Source organism: Pseudophryne corroboree, chromosome 4 (assembly GCF_028390025.1).
Source record: "Pseudophryne corroboree isolate aPseCor3 chromosome 4, aPseCor3.hap2, whole genome shotgun sequence".
NCBI lineage: Eukaryota > Metazoa > Chordata > Amphibia > Anura > Myobatrachidae > Pseudophryne > Pseudophryne corroboree.
In genome coordinates, this window is record NC_086447.1 from 752,436,923 (window position 1) to 752,456,110 (window position 19,188).

General features: G+C 42.1%; 1 protein-coding gene and 1 long non-coding RNA gene across 3 annotated transcripts in view; one reads left to right on the forward strand and one right to left on the reverse strand.

The window, feature by feature from the left end:
- RIN2 (Ras and Rab interactor 2) overlaps positions 1-19,188 on the forward strand; it is a 333,537-nt gene that overhangs the window by 230,252 nt on the left and 84,097 nt on the right. For both annotated transcript variants that reach the window (XM_063918164.1, XM_063918165.1), the window contains one exon: positions 13,992-14,178. In XM_063918164.1, the coding sequence (XP_063774234.1) occupies positions 13,992-14,178 (187 nt within the window). The remainder of the gene's footprint in view (positions 1-13,991; positions 14,179-19,188) is intronic.
- LOC134910304 (uncharacterized) overlaps positions 4,438-19,188 on the reverse strand; it is a 52,767-nt gene continuing 38,016 nt past the window's right edge. The window contains exons 2-3 of the long non-coding RNA XR_010176165.1: positions 10,426-10,499; positions 4,438-5,183 (exon numbers count right to left, since the gene is read on the reverse strand). This is a non-coding gene — a long non-coding RNA (uncharacterized LOC134910304). The remainder of the gene's footprint in view (positions 5,184-10,425; positions 10,500-19,188) is intronic.

A 19,188-nucleotide genomic window follows, 5' to 3' on the forward strand; every position in this document is an offset into this window, starting at 1 on the left:
GACTAGGTGCCTAATATGGTAAATATCCTAACTAGAATTTCAAAATACACATTACTGTAAATGTTCAAGTAATGTACAGAGAAGTGATTCCCAGCTTCGGTCCTTGAGGCACTCTAACAGTCCAGGTTTGAGTGATATCCATGCTTGAGTACAGATGGTGAAATCAAAATAAATGAGGTACTAATTAAGTCACCTGTGTTGAAGTATGGCTATCCTTAAAACCTGGACTGTTAGTGTGCTTTGAGGACCATGATTGGGAACCCATGGTACAGAAGATGAGCCAGCTACATAAAACTAGGCTGACCATAGCAGGGGTCAGATGTAATGATGTCCAAGTTGGCCAGAGTTGCAGGTTCTTAGCCAAACTCTGACTCTTTTTTTTTTTTTTAAATCAGCAATCATTTTACAAGGCGTGGTTTTGCCTTGTTAATGATTGCCGGTTTAAAGAAAAATTCAGAGTTTGGCTGGGAACCCTCACCTCCGGCCAACTCGGACGTCATTACATCCGGCCCCATCCATTTAAACTGGGACACTCATGAATTACACAGGTTCTGTGGCTGATTAAAACCAGGTGAAATGCAGGCTTGAAGCCAGCCAGCCACAGAACCTGTGTGTCCCGGTTTAAAGGGATAGTATGGTAAGCCTACATAAAACTTCAAATAAGGATTTATCTGGTCATTTCATGTATCGGATCACAGCAATTCAGCTAAGGGGCAGAGTATCAGAATAAGGGGGGCAGGCAGTCGGACAGGACAAGCTGGGGCCAACAAGCTTGAATAGTCCCCATGTACTCCAGGAGCTGGTGATGGCCACGCAGGGTGACTGCACCCAGTTCCCGCTAGCAGCATGGAGGGTAGGGAAAGACGTCTTCCCCAGCCTCCCTGCAGCACCAACATCAGCACGGGTAATGGAGGCAGACGAGAGTTGACAGTGGAGGCAAGGGTTGCCAAGATCAGTTGGGCTGTGGGACAGAGTGTTGCTGCTGTTGCCCCGGTGGGGCAGGAGTGCAGTAAGCAGCTTGGGGGGTGTTGAAGGCGGCAGGGAGAGTGATTACAGTCAGCATTGGCAGTCTCAGGTGACTGTCGGGGACATCCATCTCAGCTCCCCTGCTTTGTAACGCTGGGGACCTCTCACTGGCTGGTGACAGAGAAGGGGGTAGGGAGAAGAGGGAGGGGGTGGGGAGACAGCAGTCTCCACTGCTCTTCTCCCCTCTCCAGCCTCCTTACGCCATCCTGAGATGGCGAATTTGTTTAGAGAAGCGAAACGGGAAACTGAGCTTTCTGTGCTTCTATGAATTGCTCTCCACATACTAGTGTATGGGGAAGCGATTTCTACACTGATCAGGGGCACCGCTGGATAAATAGATTTTTCCATGGTAACCCCTTTTATGAATTGGAGGAAGCAATGAAAACCCTGTTATCACTGATAAAGGGCTTTTCTCTGCTCCATGAATAGACCCCTTAGAACCTTAAACAGCTGTTTGCAATTACTTTTTTTTTCTTCTACCCAAAGCAAATATAGTATGGGCAATTTCCTTTTTCTGAACACAAATGCCCCCTGATCTTTATCCCGCTTTCTCCTCTGCTGCCAGCTAGTAGAAAGAGTTAAAATTTAATATTATTTATTTATTTATTTTAAACCTATCAAATATAAAAACAAAAACAAAGCAGCAACGTGTCAGAGATCTGACATTTAAATGTGACTGTATATTATTATATAGTTGAGCATATTTATTTCACATTTTAAAGGCGCTTTAAAGATGTACTCGGCCCATTCTCCTTGTTTCATCTGTGTAATATAGATAAACAGCAGGAGAGAGGAGACAGGAAGGGTACAGGGAGGGCTCTACTTGCATAAATAAATATACTTTTAGTTTTGTCATGGATGTTTCCTGTACTGACAATGAATAATCATATTTATTTTATTGAACACATACGCTATCATGTAAATAAACTAAATATGGCCATTTTGAAAACTTGTACTACGTTTCCTCGGTTTCTACTGTAACTCTGTAAAACAAATGTAAAAAATGAGAAGAACAGGGGTGTAGGATAGAATTTTTTTTTTTTTTAACCACTTTAAAAAAGATATATTCTGGTCACAGTATAGCACCTTTAGGCAATGCAGTGTTTCCTGGTTACATTTAAGCTAAATTTATAGCCAACCGCAAATGCACTGTTTAATGTTTTACACTACGCGTTTCATTGCTTCTTGTGACTTTGGGGGTAATTCAGACCTGATCGTAGCAGCAAATTTATTAGCAGTTGGGCAAAACCATGGGGGTCATTCCGAGCTGATCGCACGTAGCAGCTTTTTGGTGCTCATGCTATCAACCTGACGCTGCCTATGGGGGAGTGTGTTTTAGCATAGCAGGGCTGCGAATGCTTGTGCAGCCCTGCTATGCTTAAAAAGTTTCAAGTAAAACAAGACGAGCCCTAGACCTACTTACCATTTGCGATGGATCCAGCGATGCAGGTCCCGGATTTGACGTCAGACATCCGCCCTCAAAACGCCTGGACACGACTGCGTTCCCTGGACCACTCCCGGAAAACGGTCAGTTGACACCCCGACACGCCTTCCTCCTGTTAATCTTCTTGTGGTCGCCGCTGCGCAGAAGTGCAGCGTGCAATCAGGTCGGAATGACCCCCCCATGTGCACTGCAGGGGGTGCAGATATAACATGTGCAGAGGGAGTTAGATTTGGGTGGGGTGTGTTCAAACTGAAATCTAAATTGCAGTGTAAAAATAAAGCAGCCAGTATTTACCCTGCACAGAAACAAAATAACCCACCCAAATCTAACTCTCTCTGCAAATTATATATCTGCCCCCCCTGCAGTGCACATAGTTTTGTGCAACTGCTAACAAATTTGCTGCTACGATCAACTCTGCATTACCCCCTTTGTCATGTACAATATACAAATTAGTTGTTGGTGCCAACTAAAGAGAAACATATTAGTTGTTGTAGAAATCATATACTCTCTTACCAAAATAATAAATAAGTACATGTCTATATAGTGTGTGTGTGTGTGTGTGTGTGTGTGTGTGTGTGTGTGTGTGTGTGTGTGTGTGTGTCAGAACTGTATGTCTTGTAAATAATACAGTGTGACTTTCTTCCACAATAACGCCACAATACATTTACTTCTGAAAGGACTGCCATATAACACAGAGACCATTTTGGGGGCTGCCATTACTGACACAGATTCCTCACAGACAGTGTTGAACTGGGGCATCGCAGCTCATGATCAGGTGTGGTATGATGCGGCCACAGTTGGGCCTTGATTATGCAAATCATGTCTGCTCAACCTGTCCACTGTGCCTTTGTAGAGTTTCTCCCTGCATCTCCCAGAAGACAGGTCTATAGGCAATATGCATGACTATTTTATAGTCATGCCCTGCTATTAGGGTACCACCTCATCCCTTTAATTGTGTACAAATATTAATTACACAGCTTCTGTGGCTGGCTGGCTGACTGACTTCAAGACTCCATTTCACCTCGTTTTAATCAGCCACAGAACCTGTGTAATTAATATGTGTCCAGAATTAAAGGGATGAGGTGGTAACCCTACCTGCGATCCATTTATGTTGGGTTGGTGTAGCATCCTATGGGCCGGATTTTGATATCGTAGTAAAGCAAAAAACAAACAAACAAGTAACTGTGCACCTGGGCAAAACCATGTTGCACTGCAGGTTGGGACGATGTAACTTATGCAGAGAGAGTTAGATTTGGGTGGGCTGTGTCCAATCTGAAATCTACATTGCATTGTAAAAATAAAGCTGTCTAACAATTTGTGGGCTACGTGCCAAAGCATCCAGTATTTACCATGTGCAGAAAAATATAAATGTATTTGCTCCCCTTCCATTGCTACATGGTTTGTTCCAGACACAAAGTTACTTGCTTTACTTCCAAATCAGAATCTGGTCCTATGTTAGGATAGAGTATAATACAATTGTGTTATTATTATGTCCGTTGGATTGGTCTTGATGAGTACAGTATATGTAGTATCTTTTGTGTGCTCTATGTACACCTCACATACAGATGGAGCCACACTCATTGAGCGTGGCTGCATCGCAGGCGGGGGTGTGCAGCGCGCCTGTGCCTCAGCATGCCGCTGAGCGTATAGAAACGCTCCCATTCACTTTGAATGGGGCGTATGCGTTTCTACGACACACGCGTGTCCCATTCGTTCCCGGAGGTGAGCCTCGCCGGGTGCTCCTAGTCGCAGACGGAGCCATGATTAGCGTGCATCTGTAACATGCACAGATCTGCCCGCCAAGCCGCAAAGTTGCCGTTAATATGCTTTAATCCTTTCCGTGCGGAAGGTCAGTTTGCCTGCTTACTAATTATTTATACTGGAATTCCCCAATAGGTTATTTAAGGAATAGCATTACTCTTATACATGGAACCTGGATTAACAAGAATAACATGCAGCCATTGAAGTGATACTTACATTTAAGAAGCTTTATAAAGCAGAATATATTAAATAAATCTAATTAAAAACCAATTGAGACTGGCATGAAATAGTCTTTACAGTACATAAATATTGGTTTCATTTTTATGTGGTCGGTCCAGCTGGCTATGAAATGAAAGTAGAACTTCCAGTTATAATGTGTTTACCAGATTCTCAATAATGTTCTAATTCTTTCCCCAGAATCTCTGTCGCCAAAGCTGCATATTTCTAATTGTCCGCAGCGATGAAAAGTCTTACAGGATGTGCCGGCCTGTGGGATGCAGGAATGTTTATAAACACACACACAATAGTGATTGTACAGTATATGTAATGGTACGTGGCGTACAGGACATTATACAGAAGTATATTTCTTCATGTTTAGGTGACTCCATCCCACAATGATTGATGATGCAGGAAAAGTGGCCTTAAACAAGGCAGAGCTGCCAACATTTAACGTAATTTCCATGGACACTTTGCTGCCGAGAATTTATACATGTCATACAGGGTACTTAAAAGAACATCAGGTGATGGCAATTTTCTGTACAGCATCTGTGATTATAAATCCGTCTGAGCTGTGCTCTTATAATGCTCGTTGGCTTCATCTACACACAAAGGGGCATATCCAAATAGTCAGAAGGTTTTTGCGTCAAAAATGACTGCGCCTAACACGCCCGTCGCCCAGTCTCCGGTTACTGTGGCTGTGTATGAGTACATTCCTTATTCCCGCAGCATCCAACTGAAAAACAAAATGTGCATGATCGTTTTTCATATTAAAAGCCACATTAAATATTGAAAAAAATGGGGAAATTAGCCTGTACCCTAAAAAAACATGCAAATAAAAATTGGATAACATTATAGATATCTATTACTGTCCAAAACCAAAATATTGGATGATTTTTAAATGTTTCCATTTAGTAACATCAGGTTAAAAATTGTAGACTTTTTTTTTCTTTTCAATAAGGTACATTTATTGGTGTTTAGTTACATAAAACAAGTAAGGAAATACGTACGAAAAAGAAGAAAACATAAAAACAATATCATACCAAACATGAGAACTTTGTGTTGCAAGGCACAAAGTGGAGGCAGGGTTTCTCCATTAGCAACGTAAGAAACTGGACTATTCAGTGGGCCTATTTAAAGATCAGAAATAGTATCAGTGTTAAAGGGCCATATTAGGGGGCTGGCAGAGGACGGGGGTACATGAAGGAAGCCTCTGTAGGCACAACAAAGTTATATGGGGAATCCTTCCAGGTGTGCTCCTTCCCAGTTCCGCTCAAAATGTAAACAGAAAGTAGGGAGGACTGAGAGTCAGCAACAAAGAGGATGAGGTTGTCAGCATAAAGAATGACCCTGTCATCTCCACCACCTAAACAAAGCCATTTAATGTAAGGATGACTGCAAAGTTTACACTCCAAAATGGCTCTATCGCAAGGCAAAGAGAAAGGATGACAATGGACAGCACTGTCTAGTCCCCCTGGACCAGGTTAAAAGGTGCTTAGATAAAGCCTGACTCGGGCAGTGGGGCTGAGTAAAACAATTAAAACCAACTTAGAAAAACCAAGCCGGTACCAAACTGGACAAATACTTCCCAGGGGAAGGGTCACTCGACTGAATCAAATGCTTTGGCAGCATGGGAAGCCTGAAGATGGGAGAACAAGCACTGCAGTTTTATCTGTGGTGGATTTCCCTGGCATGAAGCCTTCTGATCTGGATGGACATTTGAAGTTATGACCTGACCCAAGTGAAGAGCAAGCACCTTAGCTAGTATTTTCACATCTGCGGAGAGAAGGGAGATGAGACAGTAAGAGTCAGGGATCAGAGGATCCTTACCCGGTTTTAGTAAAGCTATAATTAGCTCCTCGGACTCTGTTCTGAACAAAGGCCCTCATTCTGAGTTGAACGCACGGTAGCAGTTTTTTGCAGCCGTGCGATCAGATAGTTGCCGCCTATGGGGAAGTGTATTTTAGCATAGCAAGTGTGCAAACGCTTGTGAAGGGGAGCTGTGCAAAACGTTTTTGTTCAGTTTCTGAGTAGCTCTGAACTTACTCAGCCGCTGCGATCACTTCAGCCTGTCAGGTCCCGGAATTGACGTCAGACACCCGCCCTGCAAACGCCTGCGTTTTCCACAGCACTCCAGGAAAACGGTCAGTTGCCACCCAGAAACATCTTCCTGCTGTCAATCACCGTGTGATCGCCGATGTGCTCGCGTTCTTCGTAAGGACCCACGCTGCCCGGCGTTTCCTGACACCGGGCAGCGTCGTGCCTGCGCATTGCGGTCGCGGTGCATTTGCAGTTCAGACCCAATCGCACCACTGCGAACAACTGCAGCGTGCGATCGGGTCGGAATGACCCCTATAGTCCCAACATTTTTACCTTGAAATACAGATTCTCCCCGACTTTGCACTTGCTCTGAAGCAGCGAAAAATAGCTACAATAAATATTATTGTAATTGCCACGGTTAAAATACTCTTGGCTAATTGAATAGCGAAAACGGTGCAGCCTGCTGTAATTTCATGTGGCATGGAAAAAAAATGAATGTGATGAATTGAATGTGCCCCAAAGGATGTTTTTTTTTCTAGGCTGCCAACACAAAAAAACAGTAAAGCAGGCCTGGGCAAATTCTCCAAAATGAAGGAGCCAGTAATTTCATAATGAGTAATCTGTGAATCACACATTTTAAGGGCGTGCTGGTGCTTGTTGACTGGTAATATATAGTATCATCATACTTAATAATGGACAACATATAATTATTATCTATATCAGGGTCGGACTGGGCAACGTTACAGGGGAAACTGGTAGGCCAGATTACCAGATCACCAGATCACCTCTTCCTCTAATGTCAGGTTCCAGACTGTGCTCTCAAATTGTACATTGTTACTCTATTAGAGGGTCCGTTACATGGTCTCTAATGACTGGCCAAGAATCTGGGGGGCTGGCCACACCCCTTAAGCATGGGCCTCTATCACTGCATTTCCCTGGTGGGCCCTTCATGGTCCAGTCTGATACTGATCTATATATGTATTATACTTGATGACGTATACATCCAGCTTCAATCACTCATATCTTGCCAGCCTCATTCAGTATCATACTAATCCACTAGCATATTGGGAAAATCCCTGGTAGGCCCCACTACCTACAAGCTGGCCCCTAGTATATGTCTCATCTCTTAATCCATTGATAACTGGGCCAAACCAAACATTGGTGCATCTAGCAGTATAACGAATGAGGAGGGGGGTAGTTGGAGGGTGGAATATTTTATACATTAGTAACACCCTGGGCTGCTGTGCCCTTCTGCAGGCTGCTGATAGCTCCTAAGTCAGTGCACTATTTAGTTTGTTCCTTATTTCCCCAGTGGGCGCTTCATACCCATTACACTAAAATGACCTTCATCTGTTTCTCTCTCCTCTCCAGTGCACATTCCCAGTGATTACAGCTGGCAGGCACAGCATTATGACAAGCTGATCCTATCCCTTCCATTTCAGTTTTCCCATGGCCTGTTACTGTATCCGTCAGATACAGTGATCTAATAGTTTGCAATAAAGGTGACCATTGTACAATAAGGGTGGCAAACCTCATTCTTTGGTGTATCCTTTTTAACTCCTCTGCCACTGATTCTTTTCTCACATGTGTGCTGACCCTGTTTTGTCACATTTCAGGTTGGTTACATTCCAATACCAGTTTCAGTAATTTTATTAGGAGCAAAGCAAGTAGAGGAGCACATTTCTCCCGGACAAACCATGCTGCAGTGCTACAAGTGCATTTTTATTTTGCACTTTTGCATGTACAGTAGCACTGAATGGGTTAAACATTAACTGCAAACAAATGAGAGAAAAAGGAAAGATTATATTTAACAAGTAAGCATTTCCAGAAGTAGGGACAAGCCTCTCAATTCAGCTGCATACAGTATATCCAACAATAACTTGTGGCTTTTCTGTGCAGCTAAATCTGCAAAATATGAACAGATGTTTAGCACAGGTGTATTTTCTTTAAAAACAGCTTTTATGCCCTCTGAAGGAGTTTTTCTATATATTTTTTTTTATTGGTCTCCACAAACAGTAACAGAAAGTAAATAAGAAATCAACAAGGAATACAAAATTTGTAAGGAACATAAAAAAGAAACTGAAGAGGAGGAGGGGGAAGAGAACAGTATTAGCAACAACAATCTTTATAACCGATTTGAACCAGGCTGCAAGTGCAACAGACTAGAGATAATAATATGTATCAGTAGCTTAATGATTGAGGCCAGCTATCAACTTTAGCCAAAAAGAATGGATATTAAGTATCTGCAAGCCCAACAATCGAGGAGTCAGTGTAGAGGGGAAATGGGTGGAATTGTTCCCATGTTATTCTAAAACTCTCTGTGGTGTTATGTAATTCGACTAATTTTCTATATGATAGGATGACCATATGCCAGGATCATTTAAAGTTAATAGTGGCGTGAGGCAGAATATCTGCCCCTCTGTTCCGGTCCCCCCCCCCCCCCTCCTTCCCCCTTTTCTTTTGGATGGTTTGTTAATGTGTATATGGCGGTAGAGAAAGGTAGCTTCTATGTTAAGCTATTGTCCTGGATGGGAAATGGTTACACCACCTGAACAAGTGAGTTGTAGCAAGGAGAGTGGAACACCAGCGTTTGGTTCTGTGTGTGTGTTTGGTATTCCTGTCCGTTCTTTAGTGCTGCCACCATTTAAAATGTAAATTTATGTCAGAATTGTTGTCTGTCTTTATTCTTAGGCTGGTATCCTATTAGCCTCGGTAAATTACTGTGGCTAATTACTGCCGACCGGGCTATCCTATTAGACCCGATGCCGGTGCTTATTATGAACTTTGTTTCACCTGCCCCAGGCAGGAGAAACCAAATCCCTGATAAGTGACCATTTTTTGCCCGATTGTGGTAGAAAAAATGCATAGGTTTCGCAGATCCTACAGTATGTATTTTCACGCAATACAGTGTAATTTGCTGCATGAAACAAATAGTCTCTAATTGAATAGCGTGAATTGACCATCAGGCTTTTATTGTGATAAACACCCTTTTTTTTGTGCGGGAAATTACCACAGATAATAGAATAGTGGTTAAGTTATGTACTAGATATGTAGTTAATTACAGGTAAAATAAGCTGTTTGTGTGCTTATATGTTTGACAAGCTTTTGAATGTATCCGGAAGTTTCCGGGAGTGGTCAGGGAAGTAGTGAGTGAAGAGGTCAGGGCATTCCAATATTTGTTATGAGAGCATGTATTTTAGCCCAGTATGGGCAGCAGAGTGTCACATGATCTCTAATACATATGGGAAGAGTCTGGGTAAAGGTAAAATTATATATTTAACACGTGGTGTTAAGTGCATGAGTAGATGTAATATATCCATACATCTTTGTTTTCTTACAGTGTGAGCATTTAAGTTGCATTGTGCTGGTGTGATGCACTTCATTTGTCTGATGCCATTAAGAATATACAATAACTTTTATATAAAAAATATATAGTAACTCTTATATCAAACATATACAAAAATAACATGCAGTTTATATGCATTTGTTCTTGTAAAGATTTCCTCTCAGTACATTTACTGTATGTCCAATAGAGGGAGACAGAGAGCAATATAACAAGTGTCGAAATTAAGACAGTATAGTTTAAAATAAATGGTATAATGGTGAAATGCGGTGTACCGTGTGTGTCTTTATCACTGTTTCATTGGCAGCTCCCATCTCACCCTAACAACCCTGTTTATGGAGTTGTTTTTCCCCAAACGCCAGCAGCATAGGGCATGACTGGCAGACTACATTGTGCTGAAGCCTGGCAGTAGTGTGGAATGTGCATTTACTCAGACAACCATATCCTAATAATCCATTCATATCCAAATGACACATTACAGAGCATGCTAATACAAATAGTCTAATGCTGAAACTGTGTTTACGCCTAAAGCTATATAATCCAAAAGGATGGAAATAATTAGAAACTAATGTTGTTTGCAAATTGCAAAAGTCACCTTTTAAACAACTTTTAAAGGTTGATGTTCTCACCAGGTGAAATGTACTGTATAGGTCATATAAAGTCTTCTGTCTGCAACAACAAAAAAAACAGTTTACAGCAAATATATCAAATATATCCTATAGCCATACCGGTTATTGGCCCTGGAAATCTGGAATTATTTTCTATTTTCGCAGCGTTCTGCATGCTGAGAAGCCCGGTTAGGGTGTGAGCACCCGGCACTTTGCATCTGCCTAATGATGTGTCTCTATATCGGAAGCCATAGGATTGCTGTAGACACAAACATGAATCATTCATTCCTATCAAGAAACAATATCTGCAGACGCCCTTCCTTTTAACCATACTGCCAACCCTAAACACAAGGCATAGGACATCTGAGTTATTTGGTAGTATGTGGTGAAGCAGGATTAACAATAAACCATGCATGTCACTTTACTACATGGCCATGCTTATGAGATGCATATGCTGCAGAAACATTTTACTACCATGCCAGAGTTTTATTTCCAGGAGGCAGAAGACCTAATCATTCCGCCATAGGAGTTCCCATTGGACTAGCCCATGTTTTGTGACTGGAAACAGGGAGCTACAGAATGAAAACTCTGATATATGTATCTGGTACAGAGATGCAGACATACAGTATATGTGAATATAAATGTATAGTGACAGTATGCTCTCTGATACAGTTTATTCCAATGTAATACAGTATATATTCAAAGTGTTCATATATCAAAGAAGGTAAAGTACATAGTTATATGTTACACTGAAATGCCACTGCAGCTCTGTTACAAAGAAGTTAGAAACCTCCACATTTCCAGGACCTCTATTCACTGATGTAGTGTGCGGCTATTGCATCACTGGCGCACTTTGCTGACACAGCCACTATCCTCATCTCACCCAGGTCAAAGAGAGCATAGTGCCACTGCCAGGCCCTTCCCTGTCCCCTCATTCACCAGCTATAGAATGGGGCCAGCCAAACCAGTCATATGCCACCTGTTCCTTCACTTACTGATTGCACCAGCCTGTAACCCTATATACCCCTCGTCTCCATAGCTATAACCCTTTATACCCTTCACGTTCGTAGCTATAACCCTATGTACCCCTTGCCTCCATAGCAATAACCCTTCACGTTCGTAGCTATAACCCTATGTACCCCTTGCCTCCATAGCAATAACCCTAAAGAATGAGCAGAAGGAGGAATAATGTGTAAAGGGGCACTACGTGGCGTAATGTGTATAAACGGCTCTTCTGTGGTGTAACGTGTATGTATAAGCGGCTCTACTGTGGTGTAACATATATCGGGCTCTACTATATGGCGGAACATGCATAAGGGGTACTACTGTGTGACTTAATGTGTATAAGGAGAACTACTGTGTGGCATAACATGTATAAGGGGCCTTACTGTGTGGTGTAATGTATATAAGGCATGCACTGTCCCTACTTTCAATATGAGGAGGGGGGGGCACCAATTCTCTTTCTGGCATGGGGCACCAGAATGTCTAGTTACAGCTCTGACAGCAGGTAGCCTGATAACAGTGTTCTGGATGCAGGGTGTGTCTCTGACTCATGGGCACATGTGCAGTGCACACCCTTTACCCACTATAGCTACACCTCAGGGTTTGGGTAAAATAGCCAGCATTTTCCTAAGATTACTTTTCACATGTGACATATTGGCCCTTCACTTTCATTTTTAAACTGTTTTTATTTGTTTTAACATATAAAAAAATATATATTTATGGAGTGTTTTATATTAACCATTAACAATCTAGGTTGGCTAGGATTTAGATATTGATCTGTTTGATATAATATTATTATACAGTACCACAGTAGCCAAACTAATAGATTTGGAGAAATGATTGTGGTATGTGTGCAGGTTACTGGTAGGCTGAGCCGTAACTAGACTTTTTGGTGCCTTGCGCCAGAGAGAGAATTGCCGCCCCCCCCCCCCCCCCCCCCCCCCATTTTTCCAATAGGGATGTAAGATGCATGCCTCATGGGGAAGGAGCATGTCAAAACTGATCTCAGAGAAAACCCATGCTATGATGCCCTTTCCCACATTTTATATATATTTACAGACCACTGCAATAAAATGGATTTGGACACAAATCCTCATTATACCATATTCATGCACTTAACTTAAGAGCTCGTTGTTATTCAGTTACAATGCCCTTTATTAAATAACACATTTCAATAAACTGCCATACCCAGGATTCAAACCTTTAACCTGTTGCATTCTAATCAAATATCCTACTCATTGAGCTATTTGATCCTGCATAAAAACTGTGAACACTATATGAAGCTATTGGTACTTAAATAATCAGCGTTGCAATTGAGCAGATCTAATTAGTGTTCAGCTCGACACATCCAATTATCTAGCTTAGAATTATCTACCTTTCTATGCAAGGGCAGATAGCTAAATGAATAGATTGTCTGACTGCAATGCCACAGGCAATGGGTTAGAATCCCGGGTATGTCAGTATCTTGAAATGTAATAAAGGACAGTGGGACTGAATAACAAAGAGATCTCAAGTTGAATGTTGTATAGGTATTAGCAACAGAAGGGGTGGGGGTAGGAGACAGGGGTGGTCAGGAGATGCTGGGCTTCAAAAAGGGGGGAAGCTGCAAGTGAAGTAATTAAAACAGATAATTGCCAAGTGCCGCCAACAGTGCCCCTCTACACAGCAGCGCTATGTGCGGTGCCCCCTTAGCACATACCTTGTTATGGCCCTGCTGGTAGGGAACAGTTTATGGAGCATTTCACATGTGATTTCTTATACTGAAATTACATGCATGAATTACTGGGTGGTATTCAAATTATTTATCACGCCCAGTCTCCTTTCTAAAGTCATCCCTGTTAAAGCACATATCGCGCCCATAGTAATCAGGTTTAGCTGTCGGGATTATGAGGGGTCGGGATGCAGGCGTGGGTATTGTGACTACATCCCACTACTAATATAGGAGAAGGCACTGACAACTTTAGAAGTCGCCAAGTTTTCATATAATAATGAATAGTTACCCTTTAAAAACCACTGTATGCAAACGGAATCTACAATTAGTGTTTTATTCTGAAAAAGGGATGCACAACCTAATACTACACCAGTGTCAGTAAGTATAGATAATAATATGCAGAAATGGACAGATCAAGAAATACAAACCATAAACACTGATGAAAGATTTAATTGGTGCAAATATAATATACTAACATGAAATCCACACTTCTGTGTATGACATTAGTGATTCATGACATAGAACAGCTATACTCCATTATGAGTAAGACGTCTAATGCACGGAAGTGCCTCTCTCATAACTACAAAGGAGAGCTCCTTGTAGGGACTTAGATAAAAGTAACTTGTCACTGACATACAGTTCAAGGCCCAGCTCCGATAAAGTGGTATTCTGCCAATATGCTGCCAATTTTGTGTCGCTGCCAAATTATTTCACTATCTGGCATCTGCTGCAAAAATACATTTTATCAGTAATTCCACCCCGATTAGATTAGAATGCTAACCAAGCCTATATACATATACTGAGCATAACATTCATTTAATTATATTTTTTCTGTTACAGCATTGAAAAAGAAATGGAGAAAAATGTACTGGTTGAAAAAAAAGCTTTCCTTCGAGACTCCGGATACGAGAGTATCGCCTACAAGCCCAGCATCCTAGACAAACTCCTCCACACTCACCCTGTGTGGCTCCAGCTAGGTCTGAATGATGACAAGGTTGTAGACATCCTGCAAGATCAGCCGCCTGGGGTACGTATAAGTAGAGGTGCAATAAATAGGTAACAGGTGATAAACTGACAACTACAGTACTTACTGTACACTGGCAGTAGATACAATGCTTTAAATTAATGTAAATAATTGAGAATTATACTATAGCTAACCTCTAACATTACCGCTGCAAACTGGGGCCTGCAGAGATTTATGTTACAGTAAAGACATTCATTGTAACAGTTATACTCACAGCCTGTGTTGCTTTATCCTATGTAGTGTAGCAGAGAACACTAATTTTTATACTTCTGTTCGTATTATACATTCAGACAGTTCTACTAATGAGGAACAAAAATCTTTTTTCTTTTTTTTCTTTTAGCAGATCTGCTGTTCCATACAGTATGTAGTATCCTGGGACAAGTAGCTTTCCATAAACAAGGCCACAACACATGCAAACACTATGGCCCTCATTCCGAGTCGTTCGCTCGGTATTTTTCATCGCATCGCAGTGAAATTCCGCTTAGTACGCATGCGCAATATTCGCACTGCGACTGCGCCAAGTAATTTTACAATGGAGATAGTATTTTTACTCACTGCTTTTTCATCGCTCCGGTGATCGTAGTGTGATTGACAGGAAATGGGTGTTACTGGGCGGAAACAGGACGTTTTATGGGCGTGCGGGAAAAAACGCTACCGTTTCCGGAAAAAACGCAGGAGTGGCCGGGGAAACGGAGGAGTGTCTGGGCGAACGCTGGGTGTGTTTGTGACGTCAAACCAGGAACGACAAGCACTGAACTGATCGCAGATGCCGAGTAAGTGTGGAGCTACTCTGAAACTGCTAAGTAGTATGTAATCGCAATATTGCGAATACATCGTTCGCAATTTTAAGATGCTAAGATACACTCCCAGTAGGCGGCGGCTTAGCGTGAGCAACTCTGCTAAAATCGCCTTGCGAACGATCAACTCGGAATGAGGGCCTATATACATATCAATGCAACATGCACGCTATGCTATCCAGCACCTGTTATTACAAATGTTAGCAATTTGGGAATACAATGGTACATTATTAAAAGTTATAATTCCCAGAGTACTGTATGACATTCCTGGCCCTCAACAGCTGCAGCTCTGTGATTATCAGCTGGTTATACTATTTATAAGCAGCACAAATGTGCGTAGTAAAGGTTGCACCCATATGCTTCATAAACACGACGTATAACCCTGATGAATGTTGCTTAATAAATGGCTGTTGCTTTAGAGTTGGTTAATTATTATGTTGCTGAACCTCAGTCGAACCTTTAAGGCTACCAGCTTTTGCTGCCTGAGATTGTGCTGAGCTTTTGAGGATAAAGTTGAGCTTGGCTCTGTTTGCTCTTGGAGTACTTTGAATTGGGCTGGATTCCTGCCACACATTTCTTCTCTCAAGGAAATCTCCACCCTTTTGACAGAAAATTTTGCTATAATATTGTTCCTACAGACTGTGGAGTACTATCCGGGCGTTTTCCTTTCCTGCAAGTTTAGTGTCGCTGTTGATGTCTCTCATGAGGTTTAGAGTAGTTCTTCAAAAAGTGCAATAACACCTACAAAGGGGGATATTTATTCATTACCAGTTATTTATATAGCACTTTACAGAGAATATTTGGCCATTCACATCAGTCTCTGCCCCAGTGGAGCTTACAATCTATATTCCCTAGCACATTTACACGCACACACATATTTGGATTGATTTTGTCAGAAGCTAGTTAACCTACAGTATATTTTTTGATTGTGGGAGGAAACCCACGAAAGTACGGGGAGAACATACAAACTCCACACAGTTAGGGAAATCAAACCCATTACCTCAGTGCTGTGAGGCAGTAATGCTAGCCATTACACCATCCGTACTCAGCTGTTCAGTTACTGTCCTTTATGTGCAACTGAACAAAAGATGTTATGCACGGTTCCGGTATGAATGGTCGACCATGTTATGGTCCACAGTCATTAGGTCGACCACTATTGGTCGACATGGACACATGGTCGACATGGACACATGGTCGACACATGAAAGGTCGACATATGAAAAGGTCGACATGAGTTTTTTTACTTTTTTTGGTGTCGTTTTTTGCGTAAAGTGACTGGGAACCCCAATTAGTGCACCGCGTCCCCTCGCATGGCTCGCTTCGCTCGCCATGCTTCGGGCATGGTGCCTTCGCTTCGCTCGGCACACTTTACCGTTCCAATCGTAGTCCATGTGGATCGTAAAGTATGGAAAAGTTTCCCAAAAGAAAAAAAAGTAAAAAAAACTCATGTCGACCTTTTCATGTGTCGACCTTTCACGTGTCGACCATTTTCATGTGTCGACCATGTGTCCATGTCGACCATGTCAATGTCGACCAATAGTGGTCGACCTAATGACTGTCGACCATAACATGGTCGACCATGTGAACGGATACCGTTATGCACATGACCTTAACGTGTAGTTAGTGGAAAGTTTTGTTATGTCCAACATCACTGAAAATCATCTCAATATATACTGTACAGGTCTGTGAAATACTGACACAAAGTGTCTGTAGAGATCTGTAGGGATGTCTACAATGGTGAGAACTTTCAGAATTAACATGTACTGTATACCTCCTAATGTTTGCAAATACAAAATTGGGACAAACTAAGCCCCACCCCAATTCCACACAACCATGCATACTTTAAGCAAAGCTTTGTCCGTGTCAGTGCAAGGGCCGCTCCTTTGAAATTGGGACAGTTTATGCGAGTTATGGTATATTTGACTTCATGTACTATAGAGTTACAAGTAATTCATTATGTAACATGTACAGACAGATTTAATGTTGGAGGAGGGGGCACCATAGCTTAACTCGAAATCATGATGTTAAAGTTTCAAAGAGGTTGGTACACTAAGGACAAACTGGTATAATTTGTTGTTACAAGGCTAAAAAGAGTTAAAGGTGAGTCATGGTAGAATGTGTACTCTGTTATCTTATAGGTAGCATGTGTACTGTTATCTTATATACACAAGCTGACTGGCTTCCTCCAGCCTCATCGTTCACGTGCCTTACTATATGGAAAATGTGATTTCATCACTGGACATCACTGCACAGCATGCAATAGGATATGAAATCAGTTTTTGTATGGTATATATGTATTGATTTATTATACATGCAAAAATTATTGCCGTTAAAAGCTGCTGTAAATGCAGGATTTTTAGAGGGGGGTTTCCAAACCTCCCACTCTGCGTAACATTGGAGCAGGTGTGGGAGTCTGGGGGAATGGTAGAAGAACCTAGTATTGACCTTGGACATTAATGTAAACACCTGTCTTTTTAAAAGTTGTTATACACTGGATAGTGTTTGGAATACATTATTAATATTTAACACTATACATGATCTATAGTATAGAGTAGACTGTATCAAACATATTTAAATAATATAAATAAGTTAAGTGGTCAGGAAAAGGTTAATCATACCATAATAAATAAATAAATAAATAAATACACAAATATAATAGAACCTGTACTGCACTTTCTAAGCACACATTCTCCCACCTCATGGTAAGGCGCCTGTCTCTTCCTGGTACGTAGTCATTGGTCCAGTGCACTGAATGAGAACTCAGATCCACACACACAGTAAACTTGGTAGAAGAAGCTGCTACCACTGGGCATGTGCAGCAGCTCTGCTCTGTCCCTTACACTGCATGTTGTGGCGGCCCACTATTTTAGCATTTACTATTAGGTTGTTACATTTAGTGTAATTGTTTTGGGCCCGATTCATCATCGGGCCGCGTGGCGCCCAGTGATTAAATATCCATCTTGCCGTGAGTTGCAAAGGGGAATACTTAGCACTGGAGCAATTCAGCTCCGAAAAGCAGTCATCCCCACAATCAGTAACACTGATACTTTTGTATAATAATAATAAGATTTTACTTACCGGTAAATCTATTTCTCGTAGTCCGTAGTGGATGCTGGGGACTCCGTAAGGACCATGGGGATAGACGGGCTCCGCAGGAGACATGGGCACTTTAAGAAAGAATTTAGGTTCTGGTGTGCACTGGCTCCTCCCTCTATGCCCATCCTCTAGACCTCAGTTAGAGAAACTGTGCCCAGAAGAGCTGACAGTACAAGGAAAGGATTTTGGTAATCCAGGGCAAGATTCATACCAGCCACACCAATCATACCGTATAACATGTGAAAACAACCAGTTAACAGTATGACATACGACAGAGCATCAGGTCAAACCCTGATGCAACCATAACATAACCCTTATTGAAGCAATAACTATATACAAGCATTGCAGAAGAAGTCCGCACTTTTGACGGGCGCCCAGCATCCACTACGGACTACGAGACATAGATTTACCGGTAAGTAAAATCTTATTTTCTCTAACGTCCTAGTGGATGCTGGGGACTCCGTAAGGACCATGGGGATTATACCAAAGCTCCCAAACGGGCGGGAGAGTGCGGATGACTCTGCAGCACCGATTGAGCAAACATGAGGTCCTCCTCAGCCAGGGTATCAAACTTGTAGAACTTTGCAAAGGTGTTTGAACCCGACCAAGTAGCAGCTCGGCACAGCTGTAATGCCGAGACCCCTCGGGCAGCTGCCCAAGAAGAGCCCACCTTCCTAGTGGAATGGGCCTTTACCGATTTTGGTAACGGCAATCCAGCCGTAGAATGAGCCTGCTGAATCGTGTTACAGATCCAGCGAGCAACAGTCTGCTTTGAAGCAAGAGCACCAAGCTTGTTGGATGCATACAGGATAAACAACGACTCTGTTTTCCTGACCCTAGCCGTTCTGGCTACATAAACCTTCAAAGCCCTGACCACATCAAGCAACTCGGAATCCTCCAAGTCAGTAGTAGCCACAGGCACCACAATAGGTTGGTTTATATGAAAAGATGAAACCACTTTCGACAGTAATTGTGGACGGGTCCGCAACTCTGCTCTATCCACATGAAAAACCAGATAGGGGCTTTTATGTGACAAAGCCGCCAACTCTGACACACGCCTAGCCGAAGCCAAGGCTAATAGCATGACCACCTTCCACGTGAGATATTTCAACTCCACGGT